General features: G+C 49.1%; 2 protein-coding genes across 2 annotated transcripts; both read right to left on the bottom strand.

Annotated features, from left to right (window-relative positions):
- Positions 1–602: 602 nt before the first annotated feature.
- ADPRS (ADP-ribosylserine hydrolase) lies at positions 603–6,265 on the bottom strand. Its single transcript, XM_066335385.1, has 6 exons — positions 6,032–6,265; positions 4,623–4,719; positions 3,656–3,863; positions 3,371–3,555; positions 3,179–3,279; positions 603–2,701 (listed from the first exon to the last, which is right to left on the bottom strand). The coding sequence occupies exons 1-6, from the start codon at positions 6,258–6,260 to the stop codon at positions 2,409–2,411; spliced, it is 1,113 nt and encodes a 370-aa protein (XP_066191482.1). The 5' UTR covers positions 6,261–6,265; the 3' UTR covers positions 603–2,408.
- A 166-nt stretch (positions 6,266–6,431) lies between these two features.
- On the bottom strand, positions 6,432–11,534 carry TEKT2 (tektin 2). Its single transcript, XM_066335376.1, has 9 exons — positions 11,363–11,534; positions 10,843–10,968; positions 9,992–10,197; positions 9,352–9,495; positions 8,769–8,883; positions 8,316–8,423; positions 7,794–7,937; positions 7,510–7,589; positions 6,432–6,825 (listed from the first exon to the last, which is right to left on the bottom strand). The coding sequence occupies exons 1-9, from the start codon at positions 11,516–11,518 to the stop codon at positions 6,624–6,626; spliced, it is 1,281 nt and encodes a 426-aa protein (XP_066191473.1). The 5' UTR covers positions 11,519–11,534; the 3' UTR covers positions 6,432–6,623.
- Positions 11,535–21,662: the final 10,128 nt, after the last annotated feature.

The following is a 21,662-nucleotide window of genomic DNA, read 5'->3' as shown; positions in this document are numbered from 1 at the left end:
TATTGCATGTGTCTTGTGGTTAAGGAAAAGACTCCTGTCTCCAGAAATTCAGTTTTAGAAAAGGTTGAAACTCAAATTCTTCCAGCCTGGTGATTATTAATTTGAGGGACTCAGGTGGAAATCTTAGGGATCCCCTTTCCCTTCTGTGTTTTTTTTTCATGATTTTTCCATCCTACATCACACACCTTGTGCACAGCCAGCCTCCAGCCTGAGGGAGTCAGGAGTCCCAGGACTGGTGAATCTGCAAAGCACCTTCACAGGCTCACAGTCCAAAGAGAAGAAAATGTGTTTTCCCACCTGATCTCACCCGGCAGAGGCAAAACATTTCCAGGGAAGCTTGGCTGACACACAGGCACCTTCAAAAGCTCATTCCAAGGAGCAGGCCATACTCTGCTGCCATTCATGAGGCTCCCAGTGAATTCCCTGGTCTCTGCACAGTCACCACATGCTGGATTCCAGCACCTGAACTCCTTCCACAGGCTGAGAAGGAAAAGAGGCCTTCCCCACAATGCCCAGTGTCAACTCACCCTTGTACCAAGAATCACTCCTGTCCTCTTGGCACTGAGGATGCACAACTTGAGTGAAAACACAGGAGCAGTGGCTACTTAACAAAGACAACTCAGGGATTTTACTTCTTTCCAAGTAAACTGAAGGGTTTAGTACACATCTAAATTCAGGCTCAAAGAGCTCTAGTCTTTAAACAGGAGCTCTTTGCTTGTCAGGACTTCCAAACATTTAAAATTATAAAGCTGCTTTAAAAGAAAAATATCTTCTTTTAAATAATTACATGAATCTGGTTGCCTCTCTGGCAGAATAATGTGGAAAACCTGGTATTTTACAGCTCAGATCTGCAGCACAATACAAAAATATACAACAGACCAAAATTCCACATGTTCCCAGGACAAGAATCCATTTATACAAGGAAAACCCATTATAGCATCACACAAAAGACTGGCACTTGAAGGAAGCAGACAACAGGGAAAACTGGAAGGACCTGTGGCAGCCAAATTCCCACATGTGCATGCAGCCACCACGTGCTGACACCACTGGGGAGCACCACGGCCACTTCCTGGTGTCACAAGACATAACTGGAGAAATAACAAGAGTTACACTGTCACATTTAAGTTTATAAACATTTCCATACGATGACATTTTGTTTTCAATTATTAAAAAGTTTCCAACCCTTTCTAGATGTGCCATTCCCAAGCTGTTTCTCCCTTTTTGATCAGCTCCACTAGGAGAAGGTTTTAAATGTAAGATTCTGGAACACAGCTGTGCTAGAATGTTCTTGGCCACCAGCACCAGCTTCTTTAAATACTGATGTCCCCAATTAACCCACCTTTCCCTTTAATTTTGGGGCAGTTTTTACCAAGTACAGAAGCTGAGACTGTGATAACTCCTGCATCCTGCTCAAGTCACTTTTGTGAGTGACTGCAGCAGAAGCAGGCATACCCTGTAATACCTCCACTCCACAGGAGCTAGACTCTCAAGATCCTTGTGAGTCCCTTTCAATTTGGGGTATTCTGTGAATTAAACAAGAATCTCACTTGGTGCTCGGGGCATATACAGGAGTTGAAAAATACAGGATGCATGGATTAGGAACACAGCAGCAGCCAGAGTGGCTGCAGCAGTGTGATAGCAGCTGTGCAAGGGGGCACAAAGTGCAGCAGGTGCCTGTTGGATCACAGGGCCAAGGGCACAGGAGGAGCAATAATTAGTGACACCCTCTCCCAGCAGGGACAATGACCCAGTTGGGATTGCCTGCAGGCATCAAAGGTCTCACAGAGCCATCAGCAATGCAAATAAATCCCTTCTCCCTTCTCTGGTCCTTCTCATTCTGCCTTTAAGGCAACAGACCATCCCAGAAATCTGTGCTCCATTATCCCAACTCAGCATAGGTGACAACCTGGGCCACCAGGCCTCTCTGGTGACTCCTGTGACATCCCTTATCTGGCCAGCTGAGAATGACCTGCTGCTGTACCAGGGGTGTGGAGACTCCCAAAGCCACTGGACAAGCCACTGACCAGCAAAACACACCCCATGAACACAAGATCAGAGGAAAACAGGGAGAAAGTCCACGGATTCAGACACCCACCAGTAACTGCAAAGACAAATGGCACAACGGTGGACAAAGCAAGCAGCAGAATCCTATGGAAAATAAGTCACTCATGTACACCTGGGGAGCTGCACGCACTGTCCAAGTGCAGCCACTTCCCTGCTGATCCATGACTGAAGGGGATGTCCCCTTTTCCAAGCTGGCTCAGGCTCCCAGCTGAGAGCAGCAGGCTCCCTTCCCAGGTGAGGCTCGCTGGTGTCACCGATGGTGCAGATCCACCGCTGGGTCTGACCAGAGAGGCAGAGCTGACCATCCCTTCGCCTTCAGGAAAGCCCTGCAGCTGCCCTGCGGCTCAGAGCCGCTGGCAGTAGAGTTCATAGAGGCTCTTGGCCATCCTCTGGGTCTCCTGGAAAGCCTCACAGCTCTGCTCCCAGCTCGGGGGCACCTGCTCCTCCCCGTAGTAGGCGCCGGCGATGGCCCCCGCCATGGTGGCGATGGTGTCCGTGTCCCCGCCCAGGGAGATGCAGTAGATGATGGTTCTCTGCAGGGCGTTGTAGTGCTCAGGAATGTCGGGGTCAGTGTCCATGCAGCGCAGGAAGGAGTAAATGGCAGTGGGGACGGAGCGCAGCGCAGCGATGCCATTGCCTGGAACACACCTTGTCAGCACCCTCTGCAACTTGCTGTTGCTAGTGTCTTTCCATAAAGGTATCATGGATTTTACCAAGAGAAAGTGCAAAAGTTTGTCCCTCAGAAACCTCCCAGTACCACTCACATCCTGCAGAGCAATTCCCAGTTACTTCAGTATAGCCTGGCCATATATTCTACTCATTTCCATTCAACATGATGACCCAAAAGCCCTTAAGAGATCTTGGAATGTTAAGAAACATTACGCAAGGTAAATTTCCCTTAGCAAGACTTTTTTTTTTTCCTATCAATACACAGAGGAAATCACTGGTTTGAGACTCAGAATTACTGACTGGTGAGCACAGACTGCTTTTCCAGCATATTCTGTGCCTGACAGGCAGCACCAGCTGAAGAGGAATCTGGGGAAACACACATCTACCAGGCTTGCTTAGTCTTGCTTCCAGCTTTCCTAATGCTTGTACTAAGAAAGGTACTCACCCAACTCAAACAACACATCTTCTTTGGGAACATTACTGAGCTCCAAAAATTCCTTGATTTTCTTTAGACGCCTGGAAAATGGTAAATCCTCAAATCCCAGCCTGCAAACAGAGAGTGCAGTGAAGAGGGGAGAACATGAAGAGCCAGAACAAACCACCACAGCAGGGTTGGTGATTTCCCCATGCTACTCACGCTCGGGCATCACTGAGAGACTTGTCATCTGCCTCCACGTGCTCCATGTGGCTGATGAGCTGCTCCAGGAAGGTTTCCCTGCTGAGCCCTTCCTGCAGTGCCAGGTGCACAGCCAGGGCCTGCAGGATGGCCCCGTTGTAGCCCAGGGAGTTGGCGTGGGTCAGCTCCGCGCTCAGCTTCGCAAACTGCCGGAGAAACCCCAGTGTCAGCAAAGCTTCCTGGGACACTCCCCTGGCTCCCAGGGGACAGCAGGGACACCCAGAGAAGCCCAGAATGTTCCAGTACCTTCTTGACATCCTGGACGTCGGAGTAGACGAGGGAGATGCCGGCCACCCTCATGGCCCCGCCGTTCCCGTAGGAGCCCTTCCCGTTGAACTGGGCTCTCGCGGGCTCAAACACATCGCTGCATTTGGGGCTCAGGAGCTTCTTGAAGACATTGACCACGGCCATCCCATAGCCTCTGCTGGGTTCTTTCTTGTACTCCTCAGCAAACCTGGTGTGGGCAGGGGGGAAAACAGCCGGGGGGTTTGGTCTGTTACTGGGGTTTGTGACTGGATGAAGCCTCTGCTAAAGTGAATTAATAACACACATGTAAATTAGTGACAGGTCAGGGCTCAGTGATTCAGTTCTGCAGGGGAACAATTCCCAAAAAACAGTGTGAAAGAAGGATGTATAAACATCACCTTCCATAACCCACTTGTTTCCCTCTCAACTCTGCCTCAAAATAGAAGCAAACTAGAAACATTTCCGTGGGTCACAACCACAAGGAAAGTCTTTTGTTCAAGTTCAATGGAAGAGTTTTCTAAACAAAGAAATGCTTTCCCTTAAGTGGAACCAAATGCTCTCAGGGCTGCGGATTCATCAGGGAAACGGATCATAAACAGAGTCAAGCTGAGCTCACTCCCATTCTCTCGCTAAATTAAGGGCAGTACAAACATAAATAGCAACAAATAAACATGAAACAAAAATGTTTCTGGAATCTCCAAGCATTATCCTCCCCAAAGGTGAACACACACAAGGCTGACACACAGCAGCACTGCCTTGTCAAGGCAGCTTCAGACTCCACACTACAGCTGATGCTGCTGCACAGTCCAAGGCATGGCAAAGCAACACCAAACTAAAGGATTAACCACCTCTTTCCTAACTTACTCCCCTCCAAAAATTAATAATTAGAATTAGTCTGCCTCAGCCCCTGTCCCCTTCCACAGAGAGTCTCAGTGATGGTTACACCTTCAGGAAGCCTCATCCTCACCTCTTGGCCATGTCAACCTCATCGAACTCCCGCTTGGCCAGCAGTGACTGCACCACCGACCTGCTCATGGCCGTGTCGTCCGTGTACAGCAGCGACTCTGCAACGGGAGGGCAAAGAGTGACACCAGCAGCCAGGGACAAACTGCTCCTGCCCTTGGCCTGCACCACCCTCACCTCCAAGGCCTGTCACAAGTTCCCTGCCACAGCTGTGGCTGCCTCTGGATCCCTGGAGAAGTCCAAGGCCGGGTGGGATGGGGCTTGGAGAAGCCTGGGACGGTGGAAGGTGTCCCTGCACATGGAGCAGGATGATCTTTAAGGTGCATTCCAACCCAAACCTGCCTGGATTTAAGTCCTGTGGCACTCTGAGGTTGACACTGCCGTGGTTGACAGAGTAAGGAGACACAGGGAGCTGCATCCACAGCTATAATGACACACTTCAAGATAACTAAGAGCCAGGAGATGTCTGACATCCAGAGGCATATATGGAGAAGAAAGTCAGGCTAACACAGAATCACAGATTTCCAGGATGGTTTGGGTTGTAAGGGCCCTCAAAGCCCATCCTGTTCCACTCCCTGCCATAGGCAGAGACACCTTCCACTGTCCCAGGGTGCTCCAAGCCCCATCCAACCCGGCCTTGGACACTTTCAGGGATCCAGGGGCAGCCACAGCTGTTCCAGGCAACCTGTGCCAGGGCCTCCCCACCCTCATGGGGAAGAATTCCTTCCCAATATCCCATCTAATCCTGCTCTCTGGCAGTGGGAAGCCATTCCCTGTGTCCTGTGACTCCAGGCCTTTTTAAACTGCCTCCATCTTTCCTGCAGAGTCCCTTCAGGCACTGGAAGGCTGCAATCACTTCCTAAGAGTTAAATAACAGCTCTGTGCTTCTCTCACTCTTGTCCTCCTAAAGTTTTGGTACCTCTACTCCTTGCTGATGCCCCAGCACTGCCACAACCATTCACAGCACACTCCACCTCAGCTCCCTGGAATAGGAGCGGCACGGGCCGAGCAAAGCAAACCACGGGTCCCTCTGTATCAGCGGTGTCCGTAAGGAATCTTTAGGGAATCAGGAACGGGTGTTGAACCCCACAGCACAGAGGCACAGGGTGGCAGGACAGGGGACAGCCAGGGCAGTCACAGCGAAGATGTTTCACAACCCGGTGAGGGCTAAGGACTGGGGGCACCCGTGTTTTGAGGGAGCAGAAGGTTTGGGGATTCTGCAGGTTGGGTACACGTCAAAGCCCAGTCCTGGAGGATGCTGAGGACGCGGACACAAACACCCCCAAGCCCACTTCTGGGGGCTGCTGGGGTCTAACCCGAATCTCTGAGGTGCCGGGTGCCGTGTACGGTGGGGTATGTGAAGGAGGGACCAGGGGACAGCCCCCGCTCCCCGCCGCGCTCCCCCTCACGCACCTCCACGTGCGCTCCCCGCCGCCTCCCCTCCCTCCTCAGGCGGCGCCGGTTCCAGTCCTTTGAGGAAACTCAGCAGCTCTGGCAGCTTTACGACGCTCCTGCCTTCGAAAACAGCTCCCAGGCAATCCCCCAACAACGCCCCGGCCAAGCAGCCGCGGAACCGAGCGGGGCCGGGCCGGGGCCGAGCCGGGAGCCGCCCGGGGCCTGAGGCCGGACCCGCCGCCGCCATCTTGCCGCGCGCGGCGCCTTCCTCCTCCGGGCCGCCAGGGGGCAGTATGTGCGTCCTCACACACTGCCCCCTGGCGGCCCGGAGGACCGAGGTGCCGACAGCACACCCGCCCGTTCCCTTAATCCCTCCTGGAATCCGGCTGGATTTAATCACCGCGGATGACAACTGGGGACAGGCCCTTTATTGTTTCTAAATCTCCTCGGAGCGCGGGAGGCTGTAAACATCATCCAAGGGCCAGACAGTTATAAAATAAACTAGGAGGAGAATTCCATTCTCCCCAAACGCGACGCAGATGTCGCTTGTCCTCGCTACGGAACTGAATCACCGGGAGTTTTCCCCCGCGCTCGCACAATTCCCGGCGCGCTAAACCAGCTCCAGCTGACTCTTCCTCGGCAGGTCCCTGGTGCGGTTGACAGCATCGACCTCTGGCTCAAACTTCTCCACGGAGACCACGAGTTTTCTCCGGGTGTCCATGCACTTGTTGTCCAGTTGCAGAGAATTGGTTTTGTAGCCAATATCGGTCCGAATGCGGTGAAGTTGTCGGTAGAGAGCGTCCAAGGCATCCCTGGGAATGAGCAGAAGGGACGGGAGTTGGGATCAAATGCTGCATTGCTTCCCATGAACAGGCTCCCCAGGAATGTCACAGCCCTAACCCTGCCAGAGCTGAAGGAACATTTGGGAAATGCTCTCGAGCACAGGATGGGATTGTTGGGGTGTCCTGCGCAGGGCCAGGAGTTGGTCTCAGTGATTCTTGTGTGTCTCTCCCCAACTCAGGATATTCCATGATTTTAAACTGGACAGGAAACACCCAACTTCCCACTTTCTGGCAGCATTTGGCCCTGTACAAGAGCAAACCCATCAGATACTCATTGTTTTGGGCAGTGAATAGTCAGCCCACACACTGCTCTGGGAGGGCAGTAAGGGATGTGCACCCGGGGAGCTGTCAGTCCAACAGCAGCACTTCTGTTCCTTCCTTATCGCTCTCCTTTTTGTCCCTTTTGGAACAGTCAGGGCCTGGATGGATTCAAAGTCAAGCAGGGGCCATGGGAGTCCCTTCCCCTCCCAGCACAGACCCCCTGTGCCTGCACCCCACACCCACCAAGCCCAAACACTGCTGCCCCTCCTGAGCCCAAGTACCACGAGCACCAAAAGGCAGGTGCTGGAGGTGTGCCCAGAGCAGGGACGCCCAGAGGCACATCCCCTAAGGGCAATGCTGGGCACTGCTGTTCCTGGACAGCAGGACACTCACTGTGACTCTGTCCTCTTCTGCTGGAGCGCACGGATTATCCCCTCCAGCTGCTGGACCTCGTCTGTCAGTCCGTACTGAGCCTGCAGGGAGGAGGGGACAGCACTCAGCAGGACTTTGACAAAGGCCACAGTTCCCTCATTTCCATCCCCCCCAGCTCTGACATTTTTTCCTTGCTTTGCTATGTCACTGTAGGATCCATTGCTCAGCTGCTCTAAAACTCATCCACGTTTTTCAGGGCCCCTTTCCCAGTCAGTTCCCTGCAGGGACCACGCCAGGTGAGGTACCTGATCCCGGCAGAGCTCGATGTGGGGCCGGTACGTGCGCGTCTCCAGGCGGGTGTGAGCCACTTTCAGATCCAGTGTTCTCTTCCGGATGTCTTCCTCCAGCTGCCGGATCTCCTCCTCCATTTCAGCAATTTCATCCAAGGTCTGAGGATAGACGTGTGTCATGAGGGACAGCCTGGGATACAGACTGGGAAACTGCCCCCATGTCTCTGGGAATTTTGCTGTGCTTCGGATAGATTTTACTCAAGGGCTTCTGAGGACTGAATCCTCTGCTTTAACATGGACCAGGATGGTACAGCTGAGAAAAGGGGTGAAATAAAAAGGCTGAAACCTGGCAGTGCTGCCAAGCAGTGCCAGTGAAGCACTGGTGAGAGGTGGGATACTGCTGGGATCGTCTGTGTGCCACTGAACAGCAAATGTGGAAACTGCACTCAGGCTGAGTCACTTTCCATGTAACAAACAGCCTTTGGGATTCCATTCCCAGCCAGGGTTGTAGTTGATGACCAAAGAAACAACACTTACATTCTGCTCCTGCCATCTCAGCTCATTAAGGGCTGCTTCCATGTCTCTCATCCTCTTCCTCAGCGCAAACTCTGTAGCTATACGCTGAGCGTCCAGCTCATTGTTTGTCTGAGGAGAGAACAGCTCCAGTCACACATGGCTGCAAGCTGTCTGTGTCCTCATCCAAGCTGTGCCTGGAAGGTTGAACAAGCCCAGGAGCAAAAGCAGCCAGGTTTGGCTGCTGCCACATGTGTACAGGTCACACTCCTCCAGCAGCCAAAAGGCAGGGATCTATGGATAGGGAGGGATGTGTCCTCCAGCTTGCTGACACTGCTTCAAGCTCTGCAGCATAACCAGGCTCCTACTTAAACCAGGAGGGCAGCTGCTCCCAGACAGATCCAGAGATGTGCCTGCCACTCTCCCACACCAGCTCCAGCATGGCACCACAGATTCTGGGCCAAGGGAGCAGTTTACCTGGGCAATGGAAAGTGTGATTGCTCCTCGGAGATCAACCGAGGCTTTAATTTCTGCCTCAGCACGCTCCTTGTTGCAACGGCTGTTCTGTTCCCACTCACTAAGTGCAGTTGATCTGTGAACAAATCAGTTACAAAATTAAATTAAGTATTTGCAAGACATTTTAAAGGAACCACCTGCCGCAGCCCAGGATGGCAGCACAAAACGATTCTGGAAAGCTGGAGGTCACATCTTGCCTAATCTCCTCAGAGACTGAACCCACCCTAGCCCAACATCTGCTCCACCCAGGGACACATCCAAACCATGGAAGGGAATGCCAGGCAAGTGAAAATGAGCAGCAGGTCCCCCTCAACTGTGCCAGAGGTGACACCACACTGCTGAGTGTCACATACAGCCAGGCAGGAGGGAGGCAGGGCACCTGGCCCCCGCTGGATTTGTGGTGACAATTTAGTTCTCACCCAAAAGTCTGTGGCTTCCCCATGCCACTTCTGTTCTCAGCTCTCACCAAAACTACCCATCAAGCCTGGACACAGCATGGAAGGAAAAAGCATCCCAGGATCACAAGGAGAGATTCTTTCCTTACCCATCTGGGATCCGTGTTGGGTTGACTTTGAAGGAGATGTTGCCAGAGGTGGGATTGAAGGACATGCATTGCCGATCAAGTTCCAGTGCTTCCACCTTGTGCTTGTGGTCACTAATCACCTGCTGACGAGCTTCTTTTAAGAGGCTGTGGAGAGCCAGGCTGGAGTCAGCAGGGAGCAGGCCCAGGGCAGTGGCTGCTCACAATTCCCAAAGCCTTCATCACCACATCAATCATCTTTGTGAAATGAATGATGAGCTCCCACCCTCCCTGGGTACTGGGTCTGACCTGCCCAGCACTGCCTGCCTGGCTGCCCCAGGCTCTGTGCTGGTATCACGCTGGAGAATGGAGCTGCCAAGGATTCCCACAGAGTATCAGGGCTGAGGAGCTTTAACACCTCGTAGCCACTGATTCCTAAACCAAGGCAGGCAGCACAAGAGATCTGGGACAAAATTTCCAAAGGGTGCTTATCAAATTGCCCTTGACAGACCCTTCCCTGCCAAATCCCACACCCTGAAAATCATCCAAGGTTCCTGTGTGATTCCCTGACTGCCTGCCCATCTCAGTGTGGCATTAGAGGCACATTAAGTGTCTGGGGCCAAGCAAGGAGAGCAGTCATGAGCCAAAAACTGTCACTCCTCACCAGAGCTGTCTGAAGGCGTCATCCACTCGCTGCTGCAGCTCTTTCTTGGTTTTCTCAATCACCTGCACTTCTCTGAGCAGCTCCTCCTCCACAGGATCCCTCACCACGTCGATGTCACGACGGCTCTCACGGAGCGTCAGACACTCAATGGCAACATCCAAACACAAGTTCTTTGCCTGGATGGCATTTTCTGCTGCTTCCTTCACCTGGAAGAAGCAATCAACCAGGTGGAGGAGTGGATCTTTTAGGGATGGGAGAGAGAAAGGAAGGGGCACCCACCCATACCATCATTAAGAGGATCTCACATTGTCCTTGCAGTTCTGAAACCTTTTATTAAGTCTGAAATAAAAATTGCCAGAGCCAAACACCTTAGTCCTCTACACCTGCCATTTGCATTGGGAGTCACACTTGCTGGGGGTTAACAACTCCAGAAGCAGCAGCAGCAGCCTCTGAGTTTAGAACTCACAGTATCAGAGATCTCCCACTGCTATTCTCTATTTAAACCCAAACATTTTTGAAAGATGGTGTTAACATATTTCTTATTATCCTTCAGAGTTTTATAAAACGTCCAAACAACAAAATCCACCCAGAAATCCAAACAGGAGCGTGCAATATACAGCTGCATTGGCTTGGCTCAGCCAAGAATACAGTGGTTTGTTTTCCAGGAAGTCATTCCATGAAGTATGGATCTCAGTATAAAATATACATATATATATATATAAATATATCTAGTGAGAAGCCTCTCCTGAGCTCCAGATGGGCTTGCCCATTGCACAAGACAAGCCTCAATTATTTCACATCCCATGTTGAGAGTTTAAGTTCATTTCCAGCCATCTGCCTTCCCAACTTACTTTGGTTAAGGCATCAATTTCCAAATCTATTTCTGTGAGGCATCTGGCCAGGGCCTCTCTCCATTTGTCCACACAGGCAATACGATCTTTGAGGTGGGTTCGGCTGTTTTGCTCATCCCATCTTGCCTGGAATTAGAGAGAAATACCATTAACTCCTTTTAAAATTGTAGCTGTGAATCTTGCTGAAGCCCTTCCCTTTTTTTCAGGAATCTTGCTGAAGCCCTTCCCTTTTTTTCAGGACTGACTGAGTCTCTCACAGGAACACAACACATTTGGAATCACAAATGGAGAGCACAGAGAACAACGTGAGTGGTAGTGAATGTGAGAAACCCACTCAGGAATTTCGTGACAGTACAGATACATCACTGCAGGTGGGTTTAAAGGGCCTAAATACCCACATTTAGCATGTTCTGTACACTTAAGGCCCTTTATTCCCTCATCCATACACCCAAATCGAGACACTCTTCCTCAGCCCACTGTCCTGACAAACCTGTGAGCAGCCCCCTGGCAGAGGGCTCACCTGGTTACCAGTTTCATTGCGGAGAGCTCGTCCTTCCTGCCGGATGTGGTGGGAATTATAACGCTGCTGCTCGGCGTCAGCTGAGATGAGGATGGAGTTGTTCTGCCAGTCCGGCAAGGTGAAGCGCTGGCCCGGCTTCACACTCAGTGAGGCCATCTCGCTCAACAGGTGACTGAAAGGGAGCGGAAGATTTATGTGTTTATTCATGGAAATACACCCGAAATGGAGCTGCAACCAAAAGCTACGGAGCTCTTCAGGAGAAAAGCAGCAGCAAGCTGCAACCTGGCACCTGGCCTAATGCAGCAGACATGTGTCCTCAAAATAGGGCAGCACAAGGGCAGGTGTCCCACCTGTGTACCTGTCCCACCTGTCCCTCCCAAGGAATGGAATGGTTTGCAGGGACAAGGAGCTGCTCACAGCACCAGCTTCCATGTGGTATTTACTGAGCTTGGACAAAAACAGCCGAGGACGTGACTGATTCTGTCGTGGTGCAGCTGAAGGCTCAGCCCAGGGCTGTGAACCCAGGGGACTCCAAGGCTCTGAAGGAACAGCAGAGTGCTTCAGCTTCTCCTTTTTTTACCCAGCACACTCTGCACAACGGGCAGAAAGTGCAGACCCCATTCCAGAAGCTCCCGAGGGGGCTGCAGGTGCCCAAACCCACGGTCAGGGGCAGTTCTGGGACGGAATCCCTCTGCCAGGGGATATCCCGGCTCTGCCCCGGCCCCCGGAGCTGGGAGCTGGGCCGGAGCTCCTGGAGCCGACACCAAGGGGATGTGCCGCCCAGAACTCCTGAAGGGAAGGAAGGACAGAGAGAGGGCACGAAGGGCCGCGGGGCACAAGCACAGGTGGAGGGGAAAGAGGGGAAGGGGCCTCACCCCGGCTGGTGTGAGAGCACACGGCTCCTCCGGGCCGGCCGCTCTCTCCCCGCACCGTTACCGGCACATTTCCCTCCTCTCCAGCCACCGTTCCTACCTGACCTCTACTCTCCTCTCACCCTTCTCGGCCGACCCCTGATGTCCCCTCACCGTTCCCATCCATCCCTGCTGTCCCCAGCCGACCCGCGCTATCCCTGGCCGATCCCCGCTGTCCCCTCGCTGTCCCCTCACCGTCCCCGGCCGATCCCCGCTGTCCCCTCACTGTCCCCGGCCGATCCCCGCTGTCCCCTCAATGTCCCCTCACCGTCCCCGGCCGATGCCCGCTGTCCCCTCACTGTCCCCTCGCCGTTCCCGGCCGATCCCCGCCGTCCCCTCACCGTCCCCCGGCCGATCCCCGCTGTCCCCTCGCCGTTCCCGGCCGATCCCCGTTGTCCCCTCGCTGTCCCCTCGCTGTCCCTCGCTGTCCCCTCTCGCCCCGGGCCCGCGCGGGGCCGTTGCAGCGGCGGCTCCGGGGCGGGTATCGGTGACAGGGACACCGCAAACCGCAGCAAAGCAGCGCCCAAATCAGCAATAAATAATATTGTCGGGAAAAAAATCCCACGAAACGACCCATAAAAGCAGGAGGGAGCCCGGGGTGTCCACTTGCAGAGCCCTTTCCCATTTACACAGCAGTGATCCTGCCCCAAGTCGGCTGTGGGCACTTCGACAAGCTCTTGCCTTTTTAATTTTTTTTTATTATTTTTTTTTTTAATTTAGTTAAACAGCATTAAGATACAAAAGAGACCAAAAGTAAATGGTTTTCTGTCTCTGGCTGTGCCTCCCTCCACACCCCCCCACCCAGACCAACACCTCCATCTGCCCCTTGCTTTGGGAATAAATGAAAATGATGCAAGTATAAATAAAATCTCGCACCTGTGCATTTCAAAAAAAATTTTATTTTTCAAATGAATACAGTTCGTTTACAATACACTCAAGTTGATGGTATCTATAGCCAGCAGAGATCGATGACTGCTGTGTCCTATACACAGTCGTACAGAGGTTACAGATGCCTACGAGAGGGAAGGAACAGTGAAAGAAGTCGACATTTTACTGTGCTGGAAGGAAAGCAACTCTTGCAACAGGTAGAAAATTTTGGCAAGAACAATTTGTCCGGAAAAGGGAGAAGGGGCAGAGGACACGGCTTCTGCTTAGCAAGTACATCTCAAACACCAACACGTTCCCTCCCACCCCGCACGGCTGCAGCCCACGGTACAAAGAGGCACACATGGTCAAGATGGTTAAGTAAAAATAAAGGCTTTTACCAGTTTGTTTGCCATCCAATCTACAATCTATTTGTGCAACGTCTCAAGTCACAGCTCTACTTCACTCTTGAAACATTTCCCTTTTGCTTCGAAAGCCCCCAGGACCTTCACGGTGGGAACACATTCACGCTCCTGCCGAAGCAATGGGACACCAAAACAGGGGAGCAGTTACCAGCATATGAGAAAGAGCAGACACATGGGAGAGGATCAATCCACTGGAGTGGTTTATTAGAATTTTATTCAGCAAAAGAATCCCAAACAGCATGACTTTTTCTTTTTTTTTTTTTTTTTTTTTTTTTTTTGAGCAATTTAAACACATGGCATTAAATATTCAAGATTTCTATGCGTGACATTGCTTCCAGCAGTCTCCAAAACTAACACAGCTCGCTGGCCAGTGGTGTTTATGGCACACAGAATGCCACCTGAGCCACCTTCTTCTGAAAATCCTTTAATATTGGCTCACAACCAAATGCTACCAATCCCTGTGAAAGCTCTGAAGTAACACCTGCTGACAGACAATGTCCTTGTCCATGATCACACACCTCCAGCCAGGTGAACAGCCCCATTTTTTCCCCACCAAGCACCATTTATCCACCATGAGGCTACCTGGGGAGCTGAACTGCTTATACCAAGGGAGGAGAAAGGTGGGAGGCTCCTTACCCTGTGAACCCAAAGTGTCACTGCTCCCCTGGAATGCTGATCTATACACCAGTGCCTGTAAAACCAACATTTCTGACCCAAAACTCGCTCTGCCCGCCCCACTGCTGTGCTGCAGCTCACTTTTCACACCTGCCTGCAAACAGACACCAAACACAACAAGCTAGAAGCAGGTTTTTCTACAGGAAAACAACATGTAGTTGTCTCTAGGCGAGATTCAACACTGAAAACTGCAAAAATGAGAAGATTTCACTGGAAAACAAATCAAGTTAAAAAAAAAAAAAAAAAAAAGTAAACACTACAGCCACAGGAGAGAAGTGATGCACAAAAGCGAATACCCAGAAGAAGCCATTCTGCACTGCAAAGTTGTCAGAAGCCAAACTCCATCTCTGGCATTCTTCCTCTCACCAAGTTTTGTTGGTATTCAATTATCCTCACTACTTCAGGAGCAATAATCAAGTTTTCACTCTGCTGCTACACCGTCAGGTTCCAAAACATCAAAAAGTTCTTTAAATTCAGCATTGCTCCAGTGGGCATCACTTTGCTATTACATCTGAGTGGACACTACCTACCAAGACATGTATTTTCTATCAAAGAAACTGGTTTTGAAGATATTTAAGAGATTTGCAAGTGTAAGCAAAATGAAAGTTTATTAGTAACTATTTTAAAAGCTAACTTTTGCACACCTGTACTGAAATGGGTTGTGGATCTATGATTTATGGGAAAGCATGGCCCTGAACTAAACATACAGCCATATTTTTGTGTTGATAGATAGTGTTACAGCATTAATTTTCGAACTGCCAAATGCATTTGAAAGACCTGTGTAATTCTCAGCAATGAAAAAAAAAAACAAAAAAAAACCCAACCACCCTTCATTTAAATAAACCTGCCCTCTGAGCATCTGTTTTACAACAAATTGGGTTAGTTTAAAGAAAGCAGGATGGCAAACACAGGACTGATCCCAAGGGGCTTCAGCCTCGGGCAGAGCTGCAATGGGATGGAAGAGCTCTGGCTCCCAGCAGGGATGGGCTCCAAACAACTGGATTCACTGGAAGATGCAAATGTGTAAGAAGTGCACGTGTTTGTATGATGAGGTTACCACTGTCACAACACGGCTCACCCTCAGATCACCCAGTAACTCACTCCTGTAAGGCGACATGAACTGTCACAAACATTTTCCAGATGAAAAATGGGGCAGAATTGTTTCCCCCATGTCAGAAAGGGAACCTGCTTCAGAACCAGCTGGTTCCAGAGCTCCTGGCTGGAGAATTTGCCAATGTCTCAAAACAGCTTCACATAGAACCTGTGGGAAAACCTCTTCCATTTTGGTCTGAAAACCCATTCTTTTCTAGCAGCTTAAAGCCAAAACTGGGATCTAAGCACACAGGTGCCTACTTCTGCACAGTGCGGTGTCTACAATGGGGGATCTGGTATCAAAGGATGAGGGATTGTTCCTCTTCCCATACCCAAGTGACCACACGATTCTGTTCCTAGACATCACCACCTCCTGCTGCTGGCAAACTGCTTTTTGAACTGATCTGTGATGTTTAATCCTCACCTCCACATTCTCACTGAGTCAGAGCTTTGCACGGCTCCCTGACATTCACTGGACAACATTCCCCATGGCCCTGCAAACTCCAAATGGGTGGAGAGGGGAGAGGCAATGGAGTGTATGGAAAGCTGCAGGAGCACAGTAAAGAGCAAGGACATCACTGGACAGGCAACATTCAAATAAAGGCAGAATTAATTATTCTCATTAGATAAACACATCAAGGTTAAATTTTATTTTTTAAAAAATTGCAAGTCTACCAGGAAGTAGGTTTATTTGATGACATTACTCTCCAGAAACCACTTATTTTAAAAGCTTCTCCTCTCTGGGTAGTTCTAATTCAGGGCTTGCTTTGATTAAGTAATTCAACACAAAACCAACTCTGACCAAGGACTTTGAGCTTTAAAAACAGTTCAAGAAAAATACTAACCATCCTACCAATGCAAATACAAGTTTTTCCAGCTCTGTTCCTGGTCAGAAAAAGGCACATACTTGCTCTCAGTGAGTTCAAGTCCAACACAAACAGTTCAGGACATCCAAGCTCATGTCTGATGTCCCCATCAATGTCCCTGAAAGGCATGAGCTGATCACAGCTCACCTGACACCCACCCACCTCCTACCCAGTCCTTTGTTTCTACAGGCTTTTGTCACCATCCCACCCTCACCCTCACATCCACAGCTGATCTGTGCTCCACAAAGCCACAGCATCCTCAACATGGCCAATTCCATACAGGAGGTGGAGGGAGAGAGACTGGTCAGGGAATGGGGAGGTAGGTAAGAGCTGAGTAAGAGCAGGGCAACTGCAGTGCTACAGCAAAACTGACCTCTACACCTGCCTGCTGCTGCTCCTGGGAGCCAGGCACAGCTCCAGGCAACCAGGAATCTCTCAGGACATCTGTGTTGTACAAAAGGGCCACATATTGCTCACAAAACCCCTTGGGTCGGTGCTGTCTGAACCAGCAGATCCACTGGAAGCTGCATCTGTTTCACCCAAGGAAGGGATTCCAAGGTTTGGATAAAACCACAGCTTGATTTCAGGGGGCAGCTGTCAAAGGCACTGCCACCTGCTTGCAGCATGGTCCTGGAGAAGAACAGGCACCCCTAAAAGTACACAGGAACATGCTTTTCCCCCCTCATATATTAGTTTTTGATTTAGCAGTCACAGAATAACAGAGTAGTCTGGATTGGAAGGGATCTTTTAAAGCTCATCCAGACATATCCCCCTGCTGTGACTTGGGACCTCTAGACTAGGCTGCTCCAGACCCTGCCCAACCTGACACCTTGGATGTTTCCAGGGATGGGGCAGCCACAGCTTCTCTGGGCAACCAGTGTTTCATCACACACACTGTAAAAAATTTCTTAAATCTAATTCAAACCAACCTCCTTCAGTTTAAAACCATCAGCCCATATCTTGTGGCAACAGGCCCTCCTAAAAGTTCATCCCCATTGTTCTTACAGGCCTTTTCAAGAACTGAGAGGTACTGAAGGAAAACACCAGCTGTCAGGTTTTGCTATTTTATTTGCTACAGGAGGCAAAGGAGGCTCTGCTGCTTCTCCATTAGCGTCAATATTCTGTTTTGATTTTCCCACTTGATTATTTTTAAAGGAGTTTGAATAACTCCTACTGTGCTCTGTTACTTTGAGTCTGCCCTTTCTGCCTCTTCCACCTTTTTTCTTTCCCTTGCAGAGCTGTCCCAACAGCCACAGGATCCCAATATCCCACACACTCTCCATCTCCTTGAGGAGGTCCTTCCTGTCCACCTGCAGCTCCTCCTTGTTGTATTTTGGTTTGCTGGTTTGTTTTTTTCTTTTTTTTTTTTTTATTTAAAGTATTTTAAGAATGTCTTTTTTCAGTGGTTTGCTAGCTCTTATTTAATTTGGATACTTTAAACCATCACGCACCCTGCAACAGAATGACTGCAACAGAAACACTTCTGCTGGAATTAAACCTCGCATGTGGCAGCTCATGGACACCAAGGCAAGAAATTTGTGTCCAACAGAAAACTGCTTCATCAGGTGCAAGTTCATTCTTTTTGATAGAAAGAAGAGGCAGCAACTTCTAAATCTCAACAGGTTCTGTATGAGCTAAATGTAGAGAGACACAAAGCAGTTGGTTGACAGGCAGGGGAGGGGATGGAGGGTATTGCTGCAAACAAGCTGATGGTGCAAGATTTTTGGCCCTTTTTAGTCTAAAAGGTAGAAACAGCTACTACTAAAAGGGTCGGGAGACACAGTTTTGGCTCAGAATTTAGACTGAAAAATGCTTTCTAAACCCCAGCCTAGTAACATTGAGAAACTGGAAATATAAAATAATTGAACATCATGGCAAGCTTAAATACCAACACAGTGGCATTGGGCACTGTAGTAAGACAAGAAAGTTGGTACAAGCTACAAGAGACATTGGATCATGTCTCGAACTTGAATCAGAAGAAATTACAGAGCAAAGAGAGTCAACTTGTGCCTGGGGAGGCTGCAGCATCCCCTCAACAATGAGGTGTGGGCAACTCAGCAAGGGCACTGCCCAATGCTGGGACTCTGGACCCCACACATTTCATTGATGATGTCCAGAAGCTCTGCTTACTCTTAGAAAAAGCCTGGACATGAACAGATTCCTGCAAAGAGACCACTTGGAATTACTCAGTGAGTTCTGCGGTTAAGCTCCTGATATTCAAAAATATCCTGACATCAAGTTATTTCACATCTTGAATGCCCAACACTATAAACAGTAATAAAATGCACAAAATCATTTAGTTGTAGAGAAACAAGGTACCAATGAAGCACTTGTCTATGGCGAGCGGGTTAATTGTCTCCTCTCAAACAACGACTGGTTAAGCCAACTTTCTTTGGAGAAGAAAACCAAAACATTCAGAAACTTCTCCTGCCTAAAAATAAGTGTTAAAAGCAACACACAGAGCAGACACACAGACCTATGAGCTGCACACAGACCACCAATAAATATACAGAAACACCACAACAAAGGACAAGGCTCATCATAAAAGAAAAGTCCCATAATTGCTACTCAGACCGAAACCAAAGGAAAGGGAAGTGTTTTTTTTTGCAGGCATGTGCAAGCACATTACAGTGTCATCAAAGCACAACTTTGCTATTATTATTACTTTATGCAGCATTACAAGGTTACTGAGGTGCAGTGTTTAATAGTCTAGTCTACAGCTTTTCCTGACTGCAGGAACGCTCACCAAACTCACCATGGACCCACCCCTCTGTGGCACTGCCCGGCCACCAAGCTGCTCCCACCCAGAGCATCCAGCTCCCAGCTGGCAATCAGAAGACTCACTGACCCATCCCAAAGACACACAAGCCATGTGAGGACCAACCATCTCCCAGGCCATCCTTAAGACATCCTCTTAAAACGCCCTTCAGTTTGTCTCCATCTTTGGGAAAATGCTTCCCCTAAGAGAAGACATCCTTCGGGAGCTACGGATTCCTTTCGGCACCAATCAGGTCCCCATGGCTTCTCCCACACCCCAAACCCCCAGCCCCCTCAATATGAAGAGGTAAATCACATTGACCAAACCCAACCTAACCCCAGCCTACCAGCTGAATTTGGTGATCGCTCCTCAATGCCTCTCCCTCCAAAGGAAAACACCTTCCTGGTTATTCTTGGTCCTGACTCAGAGAAGCTGATGTTTGAAGGTACCTAAAAAGGTACCATCAAACACTTGGCATTTTCAATAATTTTATCTTAAATTTGCAGCCACGTACAACTGGAAAATAAAAATCTACAGCACCATCTTCTAAAAAGGCACTTTCTGAGGACTGTCTTGCTTAAAAAAAATAAAAGTCACTCCAAGTTTTAAACAGTGGAACTGCTTTGTTTCAAAAGGACCCTACGGTAACAACCCGTGTCAGGTGAGGGGGTACCTCAGACAGGATGTGAAAGGCCAGGGCATGTGGGATGGAAAGTGGATGGAGTCTCCCCAACACCCTCATTCCTGCCAAACCAATGCTTTGATATTTTCCCTCGCACACCTCTCCCTTACAACTCCTTCCCCTCCATATGCACCTTTGTCTACTCAGGGGACAACAATTTGGGTTTTAGTGTAACGGAGATCAGGATTTTTAAGATTCTGCTCGAGAGGTAAGATGTAGGATCCTGTATCCATCTTGCTCATACCTCAACTACTGTAAGTACAAAATCTTCTACCAGCAGAAAGCATCAACAAGCTCAAGCTCTAACCACAATATTTTACAAAAACAAAGAGTGAATTGGCGAAGTGAAGTTTGATTTCAACATGTGCCAAACCAAAAATTCTATTCCAAACACATAGCATCAACCTAAAGTACCATCATTGGGTAGAAAAGACAGACAGAAATCTTTCCCTTTGACACCCCTATGGAATTTTTTGAGTAGATCTAATCAACCTGCTAGTAGCAGCCACAAAACTCCACGGCACTGAAAGGGACAGAGCATCTGCCTGGCCTTACCAGAGACCACAATGGCCATTTAGAAACAACCACCTCTGAAAACTGAATTTACAGGTTCAACATACGTAATTTGAGCTTTTGATTCCTTGGTTATAAAAGTGCTTGGAGTAAGGTTCTAAACCCTCAGTTCACAAAATGGAGAGAATACCAAAAGTGGACAAGATATGAAGAAGGTATAAGAAAAGGGGAGAAAAAAAAAAAAAAAAAAAAAAAAAAAAAGGGCTCAAGCTTGAGCTTGGAATTTCACCAGAGTGAACTTTAAGACTAGTAGAAAACCAGTACTTGTAGCTGGAATTTTTACAGCAGACTACATGGTATCTCATGTTGAGCAGTTTATAGGACAAGTATTTCTACATGAAGAAGTGAAAATCATTTAGGACCAAGAGCATCTTGAAATAATTTGACTGACAACTTCCAGAAACCCATTTTACTCTTGCAAACCATTTCTGTGGCCAAACTCCCAAAAGAAGACCGGAATGAATCCTATAAAAATAACTTTTGGACACGTGTAACCAGATGACACATGGAACAGTGACACAGCGATCCTGAGTCAAATGGCCACGGCTCAAGTCCCTAGAAAGGGAAAAAAAGGCGACTTACAGTGGAGTCACTCCTCCTGTTGGCAAATGTCGCGAGTTTAACGCCTCAACCACAAACATTCTATGATTCTCTCCAGCTCTGGATCTAGCAGTGGCCAGGTGGGAGGTTTGGGCAGGGCTGGCTGGGTGAGGAGGGGCTCGGCAATACCCTGGGCCTGCCCCCACCACGGGAGCACTTAGTGGCACTTGTTCAGCACAAGTGAGGTCTCGGTGCAGTGTCTGAGGAGATGGGAACTGCTTTTCTCCACAGGCAGAAACCCAAGGCCGGTGTCTGCAAAGCAAGAAGAGCCATCAGCCTGTGCCCATGTCCCTCTTTGGACTATTCACAGCCAGCTCCCAGCCAGAAAGGAGGGGATCTGCTGTGCCACTCAAGATTTCCTCAAACAGCACATAAAATTTGAGATTTTTTTTTTTTCTTTTTCAAGGAGAGCAGGTACAAAAATAAAAGAAATCCATATACTCTGAAAATATACTGGAAACTGCCACCACAGATGAGGTACCATTTATCCCGACCCCCCACCCCCAAACTGCAAACATCAAAATATATATGTTTTTAAACAAAAGAAGAATATCTGGCTATTTAATCTCAGTTAAAATGACAGCACCCTTTGTTACACTTGATATTTCACACCATTAATTCTCTTTTGAAAAAAAAATCCAAGATATCTAACTAACCTTGATTCCTTGCTTTTCTCCTCATTCCTTAGTGCAGTAATTGTCCATCTCCATTTAAATAAATATAGCAGCTACAGCATCATAAATGTGTGGCCCTCACAACGTCAGTAACTTGATATCGTAATACAAAGAAGTATCGGCACTTGACGTAGATATTTGCAAAACCAAGAAGAGAGATTAAAACTTCCAAATACTCTT

Source organism: Sylvia atricapilla, chromosome 24, assembly GCF_009819655.1.
Source record: "Sylvia atricapilla isolate bSylAtr1 chromosome 24, bSylAtr1.pri, whole genome shotgun sequence".
Taxonomy (NCBI): Eukaryota; Metazoa; Chordata; class Aves; order Passeriformes; family Sylviidae; genus Sylvia; species Sylvia atricapilla.
Note: the sequence above shows the minus strand (reverse complement) of the source record. Positions and strands in the feature narration are given on the sequence as shown.